Here is a 16,407-nt window from a genome sequence, read left to right on the forward strand (position 1 = left end):
TGTTGAAAAAGCAAATCTCTTCTTCTGTATATCTTAAATGTGAAGTCTAGGAATTCGTGTTTTTTTTTAGGCTCTTATATCAAAGGTAAATATTAAGTCGTAAAACAGTCTTCACCACTATGTACCCAAAACCTGGGGTTCTCCTATTCAGCCCCACAAAACACCTTGGCTGACTGATATCGTTTTCACAAACACTTCACTGTTCTCTATATTTAAGATAATAATGCAAATGTAATTAATGCGCACATATCCTGCATCTGTACCCCCCCAGTTACCTGCTCCCCGCCCCCTCTTACCTTATTTAATTAAAACCTTTTTTTCACCCTATTTAGAACAAATACATTTTTTGTTGATTTTCTTTCTCTCTAATGTGTCAAATATATTGATTTTATAACTTTTTCATTTTAACTCTTCACCTAATCTTAACTGGACTGGCAAGATGTATTCATTTATATGCTGAGAATAGTTGTTAAGTGTACGGATGTGCTGTGCCAAGATTCGGGTGTCACATGGTTCATTTGCATGGGTTGACATGGACACCAGTCAGCACTTCTTTTTCTTTTTTTTAGGAAAAAGATACATCCCTGTATCACCCAGCACTGGAGGAGCTTCGGCGACAGATCAGATCCTCCACCACATCCATGACTTCTGTTCCCAAACCTCTAAAGTTCCTGAGGCCACACTATGGGAAACTAAAGGAGATCTATGAGAGCATGGCTCCTGGAGAAAACAAGGTACAGTCACTTGTTCACAAGCTCTTTAGCTTTTTTAGGGGTATGGTCTGTGTATGTGCATTTGTAATGTCGGGTGCTAATTATTTCTTACCTAAAACAAAGGGCCTGATTACAACCTTGGCGTATGGGATACTCTGTCACAAGCATGATGGATATCCTGCCTGCCGTTTTACAAGTTCCATAGGTTATACTAGGACTTGTAATACAGCGGATGGGATATCTGTCACGTTTGTGACAGAGCATCCCTTCTGCCAGTGTCGTAATTGGGCCTAAACACTTCATGATACCTTTTTTCTTCTTGCTAACGCTTGGCTTTGCTTCAGGCTGTTTCTATACCACTCAAGTGTACGGTTGCTCATGAAGCAATGGAAACTAATTATATAATCCATTTCCATATTGGATTTGTGCCACAGGCTTCATATCTGCTAGGAACTTGACAATGCCGCTTTGTTGTGCTTTGGAATAAGGCACTCTTTGTTTACTTTGTGTAGGTTATTTTGTTATGTCGTCCCAATTCCTCCCCCAAGCCTCCTCCCCACACCTTCTAAGAAGCATTGGGAAAGCTAGTGGGTCTTGCCTTTGGGACCTGTTGGCTATGCCAGTGGCTTTAGCCATGTGACCCGTCATTCCTGAAGTTATGCTGCATGGCTAAAGAATAATAAAAAACAAACGTCTTTGACACAGGGTTGCCATGTCATTTTGCAGATGCTTGCACCTATAAAAGTATGTGGCTGCTTTTTCCCCTTTTTATGTCAGTATTGGAGTTTGATTGGTAACTAAAAAGGGAAAAAGTGCAACAGTGTACTTTTTTTTTTTCTTCTTTTTTTTTTTCCTCACTTCGGAGAGGTGTGTAGGCAATACTTGTCAGGGCAGTGCCAGCATTGGGGACAAGTACTGGAAGCAACACAGGGGCGTGGTGTCGAGAGGTGTTTTTTAAAGCGTGTGAGGGGAGCAAAACAGAAGGTCGTGGGTGGGGCAGAGGCACCACAGAGTTGTGGGTGGGGGATCAAACTGGTGAAAGGGCAACAAGGAGCTGGTGAGTGGAAACCACATGGGTGAGAAGGCAATGCTGCGAGAGTTGGGGAGAAGCACCTAAGTGAGAGTGCACAGCAGAGTGGGCAAGAATCACACAGGGGAAACCGGTAAAACACATGCACTCTTGTAGAGTACTTAAACAAAAAGAAACAAGCATTGGTAAGGCCAATAGGTTTCGCCTATGCATAAATCTATATTTGCCTTGTTAAATCACTTTGTAGGATTTATCATAAATCACATTGTGCAAGTTATATTATTTTACCTTATGTGAGAAGAAAAGTGAGCTGTGCGCTGTCAGGAAAGAGGTATGAAGGCCAGAGCTGCAGGTGTTGGAACCTGGGAAGCAGGTTCGAGGCTTGGCTCAACATCCTGTGATTCTGATGCTTTAAAAATGTGTAACCTCTGGCTTTCATGGAAAACTAATTTATGTGCCCAGCTGCTTTGCCAAGTTTGTGTTCTATAATTGTGCCAAAAAATAACCTCTATATGGATCTGCACTGCAGTTCGTCCAGCTTGACAGCATTTTAACATATGTAGCACTTTGTGCACTAATTTCCACAATATTCGTTTAACACATTTTCCTCAGAATGTAGAGCATTTAGGCTGTATTGGGTTGACAACCCTCAGTGTACTAAAGGTCCATTTGTAGGTTGAATGCACAGGTCCTGGCTGTATTGAAACCTCGAAAACCATTGTTGTGTATTTAAAAAAAAAAAGAGCAAGTAAAGTAATACAAGGAGGGGTGAATTGGGCAAACACAGGGATTTTACTAAGAAAGGTGGGAAAGCAAATACAGTGCACTCTAGCAGACAAACTGCAGACACAATCATTCCTAGAGCATGGGAAGCATGTGGTCCGTGGAAGGATCGTGGTCAATGACAGGAAGATGTACTTGGTCCAGGCTCCACAAGATGGCATGGACGGCAAATCAGAGAGCAGGAAGTGAAAGTACGACGTGCTGGCCATTGAGAGGCATGTAATTTAGAGTGACGTTGGAATAAACCAAGGGTAAGTTCAGGCAAGTAAGGGGTGGTTTCTAAGCCCCTTTTAAGATTTTTTTTTTTTTTACTCATTAAAGATTATGCAAGTTAGCATGTGAAGGCGAAATCTAAAAAAGCAAGAAGTGAAAGGACATAGTAATCAATCTCTGCTCCAGGGGTGGGGTGAAAACAAGAAGTGGAAGGAAAGCCCACACAACTAACGGATAATAAGCAAGCAAAGAAGAGTGCCTGAAGCCATAGGTGAGCAATGGGTGGGCTTTAATCTCACTGTAAGTTAACATTGCATACACTGTCTGTTGAAAGACGTTTTATAGGTGAGACCTAAAAAATTACTATGAGGTTTTAAGACAAGTTTGTGGTATTGTTAGGGTCGCAATCATGGTTGGTTTTGACCCAGGGTAAGAAATAAGGTTATAGTGGAGTCACAGTAACAATAGAGTGCAGGTATTTGGTGATTAAGATCAGGGGGCTAAATGAGTTATGGAAATGGTTTAAATGTCAAGGTATAAAAACAACCTTTATAAGGGCTAGATAGCTAGAATGTATGCAAGTGTTCATCACACCAACTGTGATTGCTGGCCTCTAAGGGAAGTAACATTCCACCCATGCTTAAAGAGGGAGAGGCAGAGTATCTCGCACAAGTAGCAAAATGTCACCGAAATGTTATGACGTGTACTGTAACACATATTGAGGTTCTGCTTCCCTTTAGTACAAATATTGAATATATATGTAGGGTACATATACTATACTACAATACTGTACAGTGTTGCATGCCATTGTTCTGTTTTATTATCTATCTTTCTCAATGTTCTGTCTTATTTTATTTGGTTTTGAACACATTTTATTTTTTAATATTGCTGTACAATACAGAATTGTAACATACTGTTATGTACCATTGATATGACGGGTGATTGGTAATAGTGTACTTAGACAATAGAAAGATCCCACACATAATGCTCACTCTATAGTATGGATGCTACTTTGTAATGATACATATGTAATGGATGGTGTCACATTTATATTTCCAATGAACTGTCCGTTCATGTTATGGTCCTGAAAATTGGATGAAGAAATGTAACCCAAAAAAACTATTTTAGGAAGGCTTGGAGTAATCAAAAAGTTTTGCCTTGGCAAACTAGTGCAATGATTGTGTGTTTTTTTTTTCTTTTTTTTTTTTTTTAATCTATTGCAAGCATGTGCCACAAAATAAAAATAATATCTGCTTATTTAACTTGGTGGGCATATGCTCACAGTAACAATGGTAATAACAAAAGAGGCGCCATATGATTTTATTAGAGCGATCAGGAAGATAATTCTTATTGGCGCAAAGAACATTGCTATTGACTTTAAATCACCGGAACCTGGGTACATAGTTTAAGCACGGAATGGGTTATGAGTAAAAAGGTTAAACAATGGAAAGAAAACACATTGACATAGCAAACTATTGGCTCACCTGCCATGGCACTCAAGTGCACTTATTTTTGGACAGATATGTGCATGTAAACAGGCAAAATGTGGTCGGTCTCGGGGCCGGAGAGCCAGTGGCTGAAGTGGGTTGACCGGTTACTCAATGCTGCGGAGCACAGGAACAAAACATGCATGGTTATTGAACAGATGGTTGAAGAGGTCTGACCCAGAGCCCCTTTTGTGTGTATAGATTTGTTTTCTGTTTATTTTATTTATATATATATTTATATATGTGTGTGTATATATCTATATATGTATATATAGGGCTTACTTCACAAATACAGTGTTCACTTTTGAGTTGGGTTCTTTTTGCTTATTCACATAATCTGCGTTAGTTACTACTAACAAAGAAAAGAAAAAAATTGAGAATTAGTAAGTCCAGCACCGCCCATGGCCAACCAATAGTACTGCAATACATTTCCCATTGAAAATAATAGTTGTGGAATTAAAACCCCTTCCGAAATAATTTAAATTATTTGAAATTATGTAAATAGATAGTTTAAAGTTAGACATTTTAAAACAGTACTCCTGTAATTGTAAAATATTCTGATACTCCATCTTGAACTTACAAATTAGTCATCTTTTTATTAAAATATAACAGAATTGATTTTAATTAATTCTATGCATCATTTTTATCAATACATAATAAATATTTTTAGATGAGTTTGGGTGTGAATTATTTTTGTAATTTAAACTTTTGAAAAATATTTTTAATTTAATCTATTTCCATTAATGATTGATTTCAAAATTCCAGCTAATAGTTCGGTAGAATTTTTTTATTTAATTTCATTCAGCATTTAGAATACATGTTTAAAATTAATTAGCATTAATATTTAATGTGAAATTTAGTAATTATTTTCGAGTCCGATACTTTTGTTTTAAAAAAAAATTCTATATACATTACCATGGAGAGACCCAGTATCTTGGGACAAACCTGAAATTATTCTCTTTGGTTATGTTGTTTTCTAATTTTAGTGCATCCTGTTCTTGCAGTACTTTTTAAAGATCGTAAAATGTTCAACAGATTAGAATTCGGGGGGGGTTTACCTGCTGGCTACACTGGAGGATGAGGTGTAGACAACAATCCACACTGCTAAAATTGCTAATTGTACAATGCTAAAATATATGGATAAATTGCATTGTAAGGTAAGTTGCCCCTTTTAAAGCCCTTTTTCCTGAATTATTGCTAGGTCGTCTTCATTAGCACCGAAGTGCCATTTATCCGCATATTTTAGCATTGTCAGCTGAACTGCTCAGTAGATCTAGTAATTGTCTTTAATGAGACTTGTAGGTCACTCTGTAGAAGGTGTGTATATGTTTGGTAAGAGACACTGCTAAGCAATGTGGATTGTTGTATACACCTCATCCTCCAGTGTAGCCTGATTCAGCATGAGACATCTGCCCAAATTTCTCTGTTTCATGGCCTGCAGTACACTTTACTCCGCTTAGGCATGTTTACTCTGCAGGTAAATGAGTTGTTAGGATAAAACAGAGTAGCTGTTCTAAGAAGCTAAATGTGTTAGTCCCATCCATGATGATAGCAACATCTCTACCGAACATCCTCGTTGGAATCTTTCTTGCTCCGTTTATGTCCAGTGGTATGGATGGCCAACCCATTAATCATCCTTCTTTGTGGAAGAAATGATGGACTAGAATTTTAATATCACCTTCTGAGTTGTGTAGAGCCCAGTACCCTATATATGCAGGTCGCTCTTATTCTGTTTTAGCTAGCTCTTGCATCCAGATTTTGCTCCCTGAAAGTAAGCAGTATTTGGAGGTCTTAGTCATGCACTCATGTTTTTTGAGAGGGTGTTCCCTGAACCAATCCGTGTAGACTAGTGTGTCCTGAATCCGTGTAACTGTCTCCTCCGTTTTCCCAAAGTCTCCTTTGTAGTATTTGAAGTGCTGCAGTAGAACAACCCAAACAAACTATCCACAAGTCAAATTGGCCAGGTGGAGGTCTTCTAAGCCTTTCTCTGTATTGGAATGTTTATTCAGAGCAGTGTTGTTGCTGGGCGACATGTTATTTTTTCTCCTTATATAAAGCTTTATGAGCATAATTGCTGTACAGTGCCACTCTAGGTGCCTTACCCAAATTCCTGGTCTTAGTAGCCACCTAGGTTTTCAGGAATGTTAGTATGTCATTTCTGCAGTTCTCCCTTCAAAGGTACAATACTGCACATCTCTATTAGGAGTGCCTCAGTTGAAAACACCATCTTGGAGGGGCACGTCCTGCACATTCCAGTGGGGGTGGTCCTAGCTCCTCCAACTTTTCCCAGTTTACTGTAGCAACATGTACCTCCTTCCCGCCTGTTCAGGTGCATGGCCATTTAGTGCACCTGCAGTGTTCCTGACAGTGAGTTTATCAGGCATGTGCAGCCTACATGGAGTCGCACCTGAGTCCTGTAGCAAATTGCCCATTACTTATCCTGTTCTCCTAGACTCTTTTAACAATTCTACTACTATGAAATCCAAGATACAAGCACCACCCTGATGCCCGAACATGCTCTTTAATACCCATAGAGTAAAGTGAATGTCTCACTTTAATTATCATGTATTAATGGCAGTTCTTAAGAAGACCGGGTAGGTTGCAGGAATATGATTAACGCACAAGTGACAAAGTGCAAGCAAGAAATAAAGTTGCTGAGGTGCTTATTCAGTGCAGCAGTATACACCATGGGCATCCTCAGCATAAAAAATATTGAAAATCTAATTCTTTCTTCATGAACAAGTTGACTCCGATGAGAACCAACATTGAGATTTCTAGTCCCAGTGTAGGACTGTAACCAATCCACTAAGGATTGGTAAAGATAAGCTCTCTTTATAATGCTTTAAACTTAGACAGAGGTCTCCTTTCTACTAGATTGGTGCCCAGTTGAATTTAAGCAACCTGCTTTGGACGAAATTGCCACACTAATGACATGTTATTACTAAATTTGAAGGTGTACTGCCAGGCCAGTTAAAGCTCATGGTTGTTGCACTGCATTATTTAACAAAAACTTGATTTTCATTCGCGGAATCAACAAATTGTAGGCCATTATGAAGCATCCTTTTTGTTGGAAAAGGACTTCTCTGGGCACATTGACTTACATTCACCCAAGAGGCTTTTGTAACTCAAACTACTGGTAAGCACACAATCCTAAATCACTCTTGGAGGATGTCAGAAAAATAACTTGCAAAAGGTCAGAATGCGGTTGGTTGGTTGTGAGTTCCAACTAGACTGGGGGCATGAAGTGTAAGGTTGAATGGCAGCTCCGTTGAACTTTATGTACAGTAACATAAGGAATTAGCACACTACATATAACTCTACTATTATGCAAACAAATCCAGGATTTGTAAAGTGTGGCATATCACTTGTGGGGGCCTCAAGATGCGGAATTGTAGACGCGGGGAGATTAAGTGATTTGCCCAGAATCACAGGATGTTGAGCGACTCAGAGATTCGAACCTGGTTCTACCCGGCTCCGAAGTCGGCAGCTCAGGCTATTATGCCACATCCTCTCCCATTAGAGGAACATATGTGAGCTGAAAACACTGGGTGTGTTCAAAGGATGCCAGCTGACTCTCCAAAGTGCCAATGTTTTTTATTATGGCTCTCGGCGCCATCTTTACAGCTCAGTGGGCCACAGATTGTACTAAGATGAGCATCGGGGTTTAGCATGCAAGTAATATCATACATCAACTAAATATTATTTGTAGTAATGCAAATAAATATCTTGTTTTTAATGCAGCTAGAAAGTGATTATGACGCCAGTAGTGCATTTGGTTAAAACAAATTGCATTTCTGAATCTTTGTTCAGCCTTCTATTCAGGATGTATGCTTGCATTCAAATTTTTGTGTTCATCTTGGACACGTTTGGTCAGTGTGTGTGTTGGGTCACGTTTGAGTTCCTTTAATTTACTGCCAATATGCTTTTAATGTTTACCATTCTGCTAAATTTCCTATCCTGCCCCCTCCACAAAACTCTACAGGACCAGTTTTTTGCTGGCATTGAATAATTGCCACTTTTTTCACACTGTTGAGGCACTTGGCAGTAAGATTGCGAAACTGACTTTGTATGTTTGAAGCATATGAACTAATAGAACTTGCTGTCATGGTAACACACCATTGTTTAGCCAATCGCTGTGTTGATTCTGCATGGAAATTCACAATTGTTTTGTACTTCATATGCCAGCTTTCAAGAGGCTCTCCTATTCTTCATAATAGATCACATAACTTTGAATCCATCTGGTTGCCATTTTAACCTTGAATGAAGAGCGAACCAGAGTGTGATAATGGAATTGATACAAAGAGCAAGACAACACGTGATGTCATCATTGGCCAGTGCCTCTGATGCAGAAGGTCACATAGACTTTGGTGTTCCGGTAGCCCAACAGTTTATGCACAATGTGTATGTTCCTATGGTGATCTGATATTCTTAGATAGTTCACCTCGTATCTATCAGTAGCAAGCATTTAGTCTACATTGTAATGTGCATCCTGTAGCAGTGTTTCAAGTTAATAATGAAGTGGTTACCCTAAAGAGGGTATCTTTTGTGAACAATTGTTCTGGTGCAGTCTTTGTGCTCTGCCTGGTGAAGGACAGTACTTTGTTTCCTACAGTACTCTGGACTGTGCATGCTTGAATTTGCCTCTGTTTCATGCATTGGGGTCCTGGTTTGTTAGCCAAAGTCCAATGTGCTCATTCTGCTACCACATATGTATGTATTCCATTGAAAAGTGCCTCACTGTTTTGCACCATCTCAGTGTCCTGCCTCTGTACTTTTGTGCCTCTAGCGCTTCGCTGCGGATATCATCTCTGTCCTGGCCATGACAATGAGTGGAGAGAGGGAGTGTCTGAAGTACAGGCTGCTGGGCTCCCAAGAGGAACTGTCTTCGTGGGGCCATGAATATGTCAGGTGAGCTTGAGCAGCGTACAAAGAATGTGTCCGACCTTTCTTGCTGGCTTGCATTTGTGACGATTATGTTGACCCTCTACGCTTGAAAGTTCTTCTGTCCAAGGGTAGGCTTGTTCATCGTATTAGTACAGGCAGCTCGTGCTTTACCTCCAGTAGTACTGCATAGCATAGGGAGGAAGAACAATGTCATGCTGGATCTTATTACAATGTAAACCACGTACAGTGCTTGATTTCAGGACACCGTGCTTCTACGGATGCATGACTTTAACCCCTGGAATTGAAATGTGACTCTTATAACGTGCTTTATTCACTTTACGCATGACTTAGCCCGTTCAACATTTGAGCGATCAATAGTACTTGAATTTTAGGGCTGTGGCGTTTAGTTATGTAATAAGAATGATGAGGTTGTTTGTAGTACTTGATGGCACACTGTCTACCTTTTTGTGGTACTGTTAAATGCCTATAGTCCTGTTTAACAGCGTCTTGTTGATGCTCTAATTAAGAGGGTCATTGGGTAGGAACGGGGCTGTCTGAATCTCACTTAGACTTAGTCCAAAGTTGTTAATAAAATCTGAACACAACTACATTCCAAAGTTATCAGTCTCCTGGATTTATTATAAATAGTGTAGTGACAGATCGCTGAAAGTAGTCTGTTGATTAATCTAAAGAGCTAACATAATCAGAAGTATCTAAATAGATATGCAGATAGTGACATAGTCGGTCTCTAAAGGAAAGCCCAAAAGATCAATTGTAGTCTTACAGAATAGAATCTTATATCATGTTTTAGAGACTGGAGGCTCGGGCATTGTCATTGTGTGGCATTACGTAGAAGGGTTGGATTAAAATGTCTTCTTTTGTGACAACCAGTCCACTCATAAATTGGTACAACACCCATAGGAGCTCCAACTTCCAAAGGCACCTCGATGTTTAAATCTACATATTCAATTAAGCAGACTGCGTAATATATTATGATATGCAGGAGTATAATGGCTTGTTTAACTATAACAGAGCTCGGCTAAGTGATCTCAAAACTTGTAATAGAAGCATCCTTCCCGTAGGAAAGAGCAGAATATAATATACAATTGTATAGACCATTGCTGAAGCTGTATTTTAGAATTTATAGACCTCACTAAGAGGTGTAAACCCACCCTTTGAATTTCAAATCTATATCTGCGAGTCACATTACATATTGGCAATGAGTGCTTAACTCGCTGAGTCATCTTGCTGCCAAAAATGCTTTCAATTGGTATATGTAAATTGCATTGTTGATTGATGCTTTCAGGAGTGTAATTGAAACATATTGACTAGCACTGTACAATTCACATTGCCTCGTACCATAGTTGGAATGTATTGCTATTTGAGAGGCTAATTTCCTGTCTATTTTGCAGACATCTCTCCGGAGAGGTTGCTAAGGAGTGGCAGGAGATTGATGAGGCTGACAAGACTCAGCGCGATTCCCTGCTGACGCTGGTGAAGGAGATTATACCATACAATATGGCACACAACGCAGAACATGAAGCATGTGACCTCCTTATGGAGATTGAACAAATGGACATGTTGGAAAAGTACATTGATGATAATGCATACTCAAAGGTGTGCCTCTACCTGACAAGGTGAGTATCAAAGTGGATCTTCAAATATGTGACCATGCTTATTTTCGTTGGCCTCGTATCTGATCAAACTAGAATCTAAACCAGACCAGGATGTGAGTTAAGGTTTGTCACCAGCATTACCCAAAATATGCAATTGTATTTATGCCTGGTTCAGAAAATCAGTGCAGCTAAATTTGAGTAGGCATTTCCGAAGGAGACTTTGCCTAGTTAGATCTCAAGCTCATGGATGTTATCTGGATTTTACATTTCAACACAGTCATCTGTAGAATATCTTATTTGACGCCAGATAATTCCTTTCTTAAATGTTCTGAGGGCAGCAGAGTGGTGTGCAGAGTCCAAGGCAAACATACAGTCAGGGTGTGATTGTAGGGATAGCTGGATTCTTAGCGGTGAAATGGACTTTTACTGCAGAGTGATGTAGTGATCTTCCTAGAGGTGGGTCCTAGGCTCTTTCCCACTGTGAAGCAGGATTAGAGTTGTCTTGATGGATATGTAGATGTCCTTCAGGATCCCGGGTGGATAGGTGGAGAAGACTTGTTGCCTTTTTTTGTACATCTTTGATTAAAGTCTGATGGATCTTGGCTGTGCCGAAAGCCACTGGAAATGGTGAACTCGTCAACCAATTAGACAGCCGGTTATGATGGCTTTGTAGACGATGCAGCTGGTTTTGAAGTTGGACTGATTTATACAAAAAAAGTAATGGATGGACTGCTTGAATTAATTTAAGTTACTAGTAATTACCCTGGGCCGTCTCCCAATCCATCTTTATTTTGCACACCGCTTCACCTCAGTTTGGACCCAGCCATATGCAATTCAGTCCTGACCCACTGCAGAGGGAACCTTCCAGCCCAAACTACCAGAACACAAGAGACCCTGGACTGGTTCTCCCTTATTAGTGCTCATCAAGCAGGTGTATCTTGGTTCCATGGGCACATTGTGCTCAGGGCCCCCATCCGGGTGTTCCCCTTGCCCTAAGTGTGGCACACTGATGTATATAAAGAAGTGATGGACAGAATGCTTAAATTAATCTCAGACACTGGTAATTACTCCGGCTGCATCCTATCCCACTGTTATTTTGCAGGTCATGCCTCCTCCTTTTGGACCCATCTGTATGTAAATCAGTTTTAATACTGCTCCAGGATTGTCCTGGGACTGTCCAGGGAGGCCCTGGCCTTGTAGCTGGTCTGCACTGTTCTTTCGAAGCATGGTCAAGACTGATCTGCAAATGGCTGGCTCCAAACGGAGGGGGCATGGTGGGCAAAAAACCATGGACTTGTGATGTAGTTGAGTGATTGCCAGTGACTAAGGATAATCAAGGTGTACCATCCATCAAGTTGTTGTTGTTGCAGTCAATGCCCGAAATGCAAGGGGTAAGCCCAGACATGGGTCCTGTGTTCATTATGGTACTGGAACCAAGCAATACCTGACGGATGTGTCCTATTTAGGGCGAAACTGGTTTGGGTTGCTTTTTCCATTTCAGGGAGGACCTGTTCTGGCAGTGCGGGCTGTACTGTTTCTGTTGGAGCTGGTTCAAGGCTGATTTGAATATGGCTTGGACAAAAGTGTGTTTTTAGTGGGGGGGGGGGGTGATGAGGAAGGCATGATAGGCAAAAAAACGAAAGACTAGGTTGCGGCCCAAGCGATTGCCATTGGCTGAGATTTTTCAAGCGTTCCATTCATTAACTTGTTTATTTTGAAGATGGTGCAGGCTTTCAATGGCATACAGGTAGTTTTCGTCAGGGTAATGAGGTGTGCTGCTACACATAGGGTTCCCTTTAGTGGGGGCTAGTGTGCAGTCTGGAAGGCTGTGGAGCAGACAGTTGCCACCAAACATGTGCAAGAGTACAACAGCTTGCAGAGCAGTTCTGAAGCTGCTTTCTTTAGTAAAGAGAACAGGTACCTGCATTAGTTTTCTGTGTGGTATGTTAATTGAGGACAAGATCGGGCTCCTTAGAAACTTGCAGTTGTTTGCAGGTGTGGAATCAAATCTTTCCAGAGTCATGCCTTTAGGCCAGGTTTGCACTAGTCATTCATTACCTGTTGTTCTTGGCAAACTATAGGAATTCGCTTTTGATTTGGTTAAGTTTAAGGATGTTGCTGGACATCTGCATCTTGATTGGGTGCATGCAGTGTGGAGGGGTTGGACAACTCTCATTTACAGTTGTCATCTGCATATTGGTGCATTCTAATCCTATCTCTGAGTAGAACCCAGGGGGGATCTATAAAGAGGTTGAAGGTGATCGGGGAAAGAAGGAACACTGGGGAACTCCACAGGTAACTGGGATATTCTGGGTCACTCACTCAATCAATTTGTAAAGCGTGCTACATACCTGTGAGGGTTTCAAGGTGCTGGGGGGGATGAGGAGGGGGGTGCTGCTACTGCTTGAAGAGCCAAGTCTTGAGGTGTTTTCTGAAGGAAAGAAGGTCCTGAATCTGTCGTAGATTCGGCGGGAGGGTGTTTCAGGTCTTGGTGGCGAGGTACGAGAATGATCTGCCGCCAGAAGATTTGCGGGGGATGGATGCGAGGGCGAAGTTAGCGGAGCGATGCCACGTGGGGGTGTAGAAGCTGAGTCTGTTGTTCAGGTATGATGGTCCGGTGTTGTGGAGTGCCTTGTGTGCGTGGGTGAGGAGCTTGAAGGTCATCCTCTTGTTGACGGGGAGCCAGTGAAGGTCTCTTAGGTGGGGGGTGAAGTGGCAGTGGCGAGGGATGTTGAGGATGAGTCAGGCGGAGGCGTTTTGGATGCGTTGGAGGAGTTTGGATGAGATACCGGTGTAGAGGGCGCTGCCGTTGTAGAGTCTGCTGCCGACAAGGGCCTGGGTTACTGTTTTTCTTGTTTCTGTTGGGATCCCTTTTTTTAAACTCTGCGAAGCATGCAGAGGGTGTTGTAGCAGGAGAAGGAGATGGCGCTGACCTGCTTTGACATGGAGAGTGAGGAGTCGAGGGTGAAACCGAGGTTTCACCTGTGCAACATCTTTGTGAACCAACTGATGTTGATTTGGATAGGTAGGAGGGGAACCGATGAAGGATGCTATTGATGTGATCTTGTGGATAGGCAGCTTTTTAATGAGCTTGCCTATAAAGGGTAGGTAAGTATTGGTCCAGTCATAGGCAAGGTTTTTGAGGGGGTCTTCTGGAGTGGGAGTATCTGACCTGTTTTGAGAGAGAGCTTCATGGAAGATACCCTGAGTGACTGAGGATTTGACAATGATGACAAGTGGGAGTGCAGCCCCCAAAGAAGTATTTATAAAAAAATAAAATAAAAAAATAAGGATTGTGGTGAGACATCTTCATGGATGGTGGCCATGATGGAGTGGAAGATGTCAGTAAGGTCTTTGCAAGGAAGGATTTTGAGGGTTGGGCATTGCAGGATGCAGTGGGCAGCCTAGGCGTAAGAAAATTAGGTTGGCTGTTGTGATGTGCCGTTAGATCTTTTGTATATTTTTATTTTTGCATTGCATTTGTCCTTGTAGAGTGGGATTGGAATATCAGACTGGAATTTATGTAGTGTGTGACAGTTTTGAAGCTTCATTGATGGCTTTGTCTAATGTGAATAGTAGTCTGCATGTCATATGGAAGGAATCCAATTGCATGAGGTCTCTAGAGTTCTCTTTTTCAGGAAAAGTGGTGAATCACGAATTCCTTCTTTTTTCCTTGTCTTCTCTGTGTCAGGGCTGTTCATTCCCCATCACTGTTTGCTGGACCTGGTTAATTTCCTAAACATGTAACCCTCCAAAGCCCTTTTACTTGATATCGTCTCCTTTAATAAACCTCATGTCCTTGTCAAGTCCCAAGTTGCAGCCTTCTGAGATCCTCTCTACTGCCCTGCTTTTCCTTGGTTGAGGTGGCTTCAGGACAATTTCCCTTGGCAGTAGACAAACACTCTCTACTAGTCTTAGTTCATTCCATGTTTAGTAGTCCCGCGTTTGTACAGAATAGCACATTTCAATAAACAGTTGTCCTATTTGTAACAGGCTCTTAACACTGTAAAATGACATCCATCACTCTGTACAATGATGTCCATCGTAGTTGTGAGCTCCTGGAAATGTACCTGCCTGGCTTTCATCCAGTCAGTTTATCATTTTTTTTCTACTTTCTTCAATTGTTTAGTTGTGTAAGCTATGTACCGGAGCCAGAAAATTCTGCCCTGTTGCGATGTGCCCTTGGAATCTTCCGTCGGTTTAACCGCTACCCTGAGGCACTGCGGCTGGCGTTGATCCTCAATGACATGGAGCTGGTGGAGGACATATTCACTTCCTGCAAAGATGTGTGAGTAATTGGCACCTAGCAACAGCTGGGTGGCTGCTGCTGAGGAGGATGCACCAGGAATGAGTTTAAAATTCTGTGTGACTGCAAATCTCGAATTGAAATGATTATGTACCTCAGTATGGTCATTGTGACAATATGTACTTCCACCCACCTGTCCTGTGGTTTCCTGCCTATGTGGTTTCGGCTGACTCAGCTGTTATGCAGATGAAAAACGGTTTATGAAAAAGCATTTCTTGTGGTTTGGTATTAGCCAGTGGAGTAACCACTCACCAACCCAGTATGTAAGCCAGACCCATTAATCGTGCACTTTTCTGGCGGCGCTTGACTGGGACATAGAAATGTGTCAAGATTCGTTGCACAGTTGAAATTGAAATGATCTAGATGTCCATGATATGCCCCACAAATCAGCACATAGATTATTTTATTTTAAGCCTTTTTTTGTGGGACACTTATTCTGTGTCACGTAACCCTGTCAATAGTGCAAGAACCTTTACTCATGGTGTAGCCATTCAAGGCATAAGGTACAATAATTTTGTTGTGTATGATGCTGCTTTTTACTGTGAAAAGTCCCTAATAGTTGGTGTTCTGTACATGTGTACGTCGAAAATAAATAGCCCACAGTCAAATATCCCCTATCGTTTGGATCTTAATAGTGCCACTGTATTCAAACGTTTTACCTTTTTACACTCAAGGCACATCCTTTTATGCTTTTTAAAGGCTACTACCTCTGATTTGTAGGGTTTTTGCACAGCTATTTCTGAAGGATACAACTACCTGTGGATTCCTCACCTAATGAATACTCCCATTGCGCCAGCACTCAACGGAAATCTTCTTCCTAGCTTCTGCACGTCGACGAGGACGTCACAGTTGCCCACGCGACGCAGTCTGACTTCATACAGGCAATAAGAGGTCCTCGCCGACATGCCGACGTCCGTTCCCTTTTTCCCGTGCCATTCGAAACGGTTATCTTCGAGGGAGCTACTGTTGCTGTTCGACAGTTAGTGTGTTTCGGGAATCACGGCGCCGGTCGAGTAAAGAGAGGTCTCGGTCGAGGTCACCATCGACTGCGTCGGAAGACTTGGGAGGTCAGTCCCACTGTCGCTCCTCATCCGTCGACGCAGTTGCCTTCTCCAGCCTCACCGACTTCGCCCAGGTCATCGGGCCAACCACCTTCAGTGTTTTCTCCGACGTTGCAGACGTCGAGGTCGGCGTCTCATTCGAAACAGGCACCCCAGTACCCGGCTTTCCCGGCCCCTGGAGCTGATGATACCGCATTTTTAAATGCGATGTTCTCCATCTTCCAGCAGATGGCTCCAGGTGGTGGACTGGCTGGGCCTTCGGCCCTTTGGCTTTCAACATGGGTGCTCCGGCTCCCCTTCGACCGGCACCCTTT

General features: G+C 41.9%; 1 protein-coding gene across 1 annotated transcript in view; it reads left to right on the forward strand.

The window, feature by feature from the left end:
- The window catches only part of PSMD2 (proteasome 26S subunit ubiquitin receptor, non-ATPase 2), a 76,032-nt gene that overhangs the window by 12,262 nt on the left and 47,363 nt on the right, over positions 1–16,407 (forward strand). The window contains exons 3-6 of the mRNA XM_069212967.1: positions 570–734; positions 9,013–9,134; positions 10,523–10,747; positions 14,856–15,014. Coding sequence (XP_069069068.1) covers positions 570–734; positions 9,013–9,134; positions 10,523–10,747; positions 14,856–15,014 — 671 coding nt within the window. The remainder of the gene's footprint in view (positions 1–569; positions 735–9,012; positions 9,135–10,522; positions 10,748–14,855; positions 15,015–16,407) is intronic.

Source organism: Pleurodeles waltl, chromosome 11, assembly GCF_031143425.1.
Source record: "Pleurodeles waltl isolate 20211129_DDA chromosome 11, aPleWal1.hap1.20221129, whole genome shotgun sequence".
NCBI classification, from domain to species: Eukaryota; Metazoa; Chordata; class Amphibia; order Caudata; family Salamandridae; genus Pleurodeles; species Pleurodeles waltl.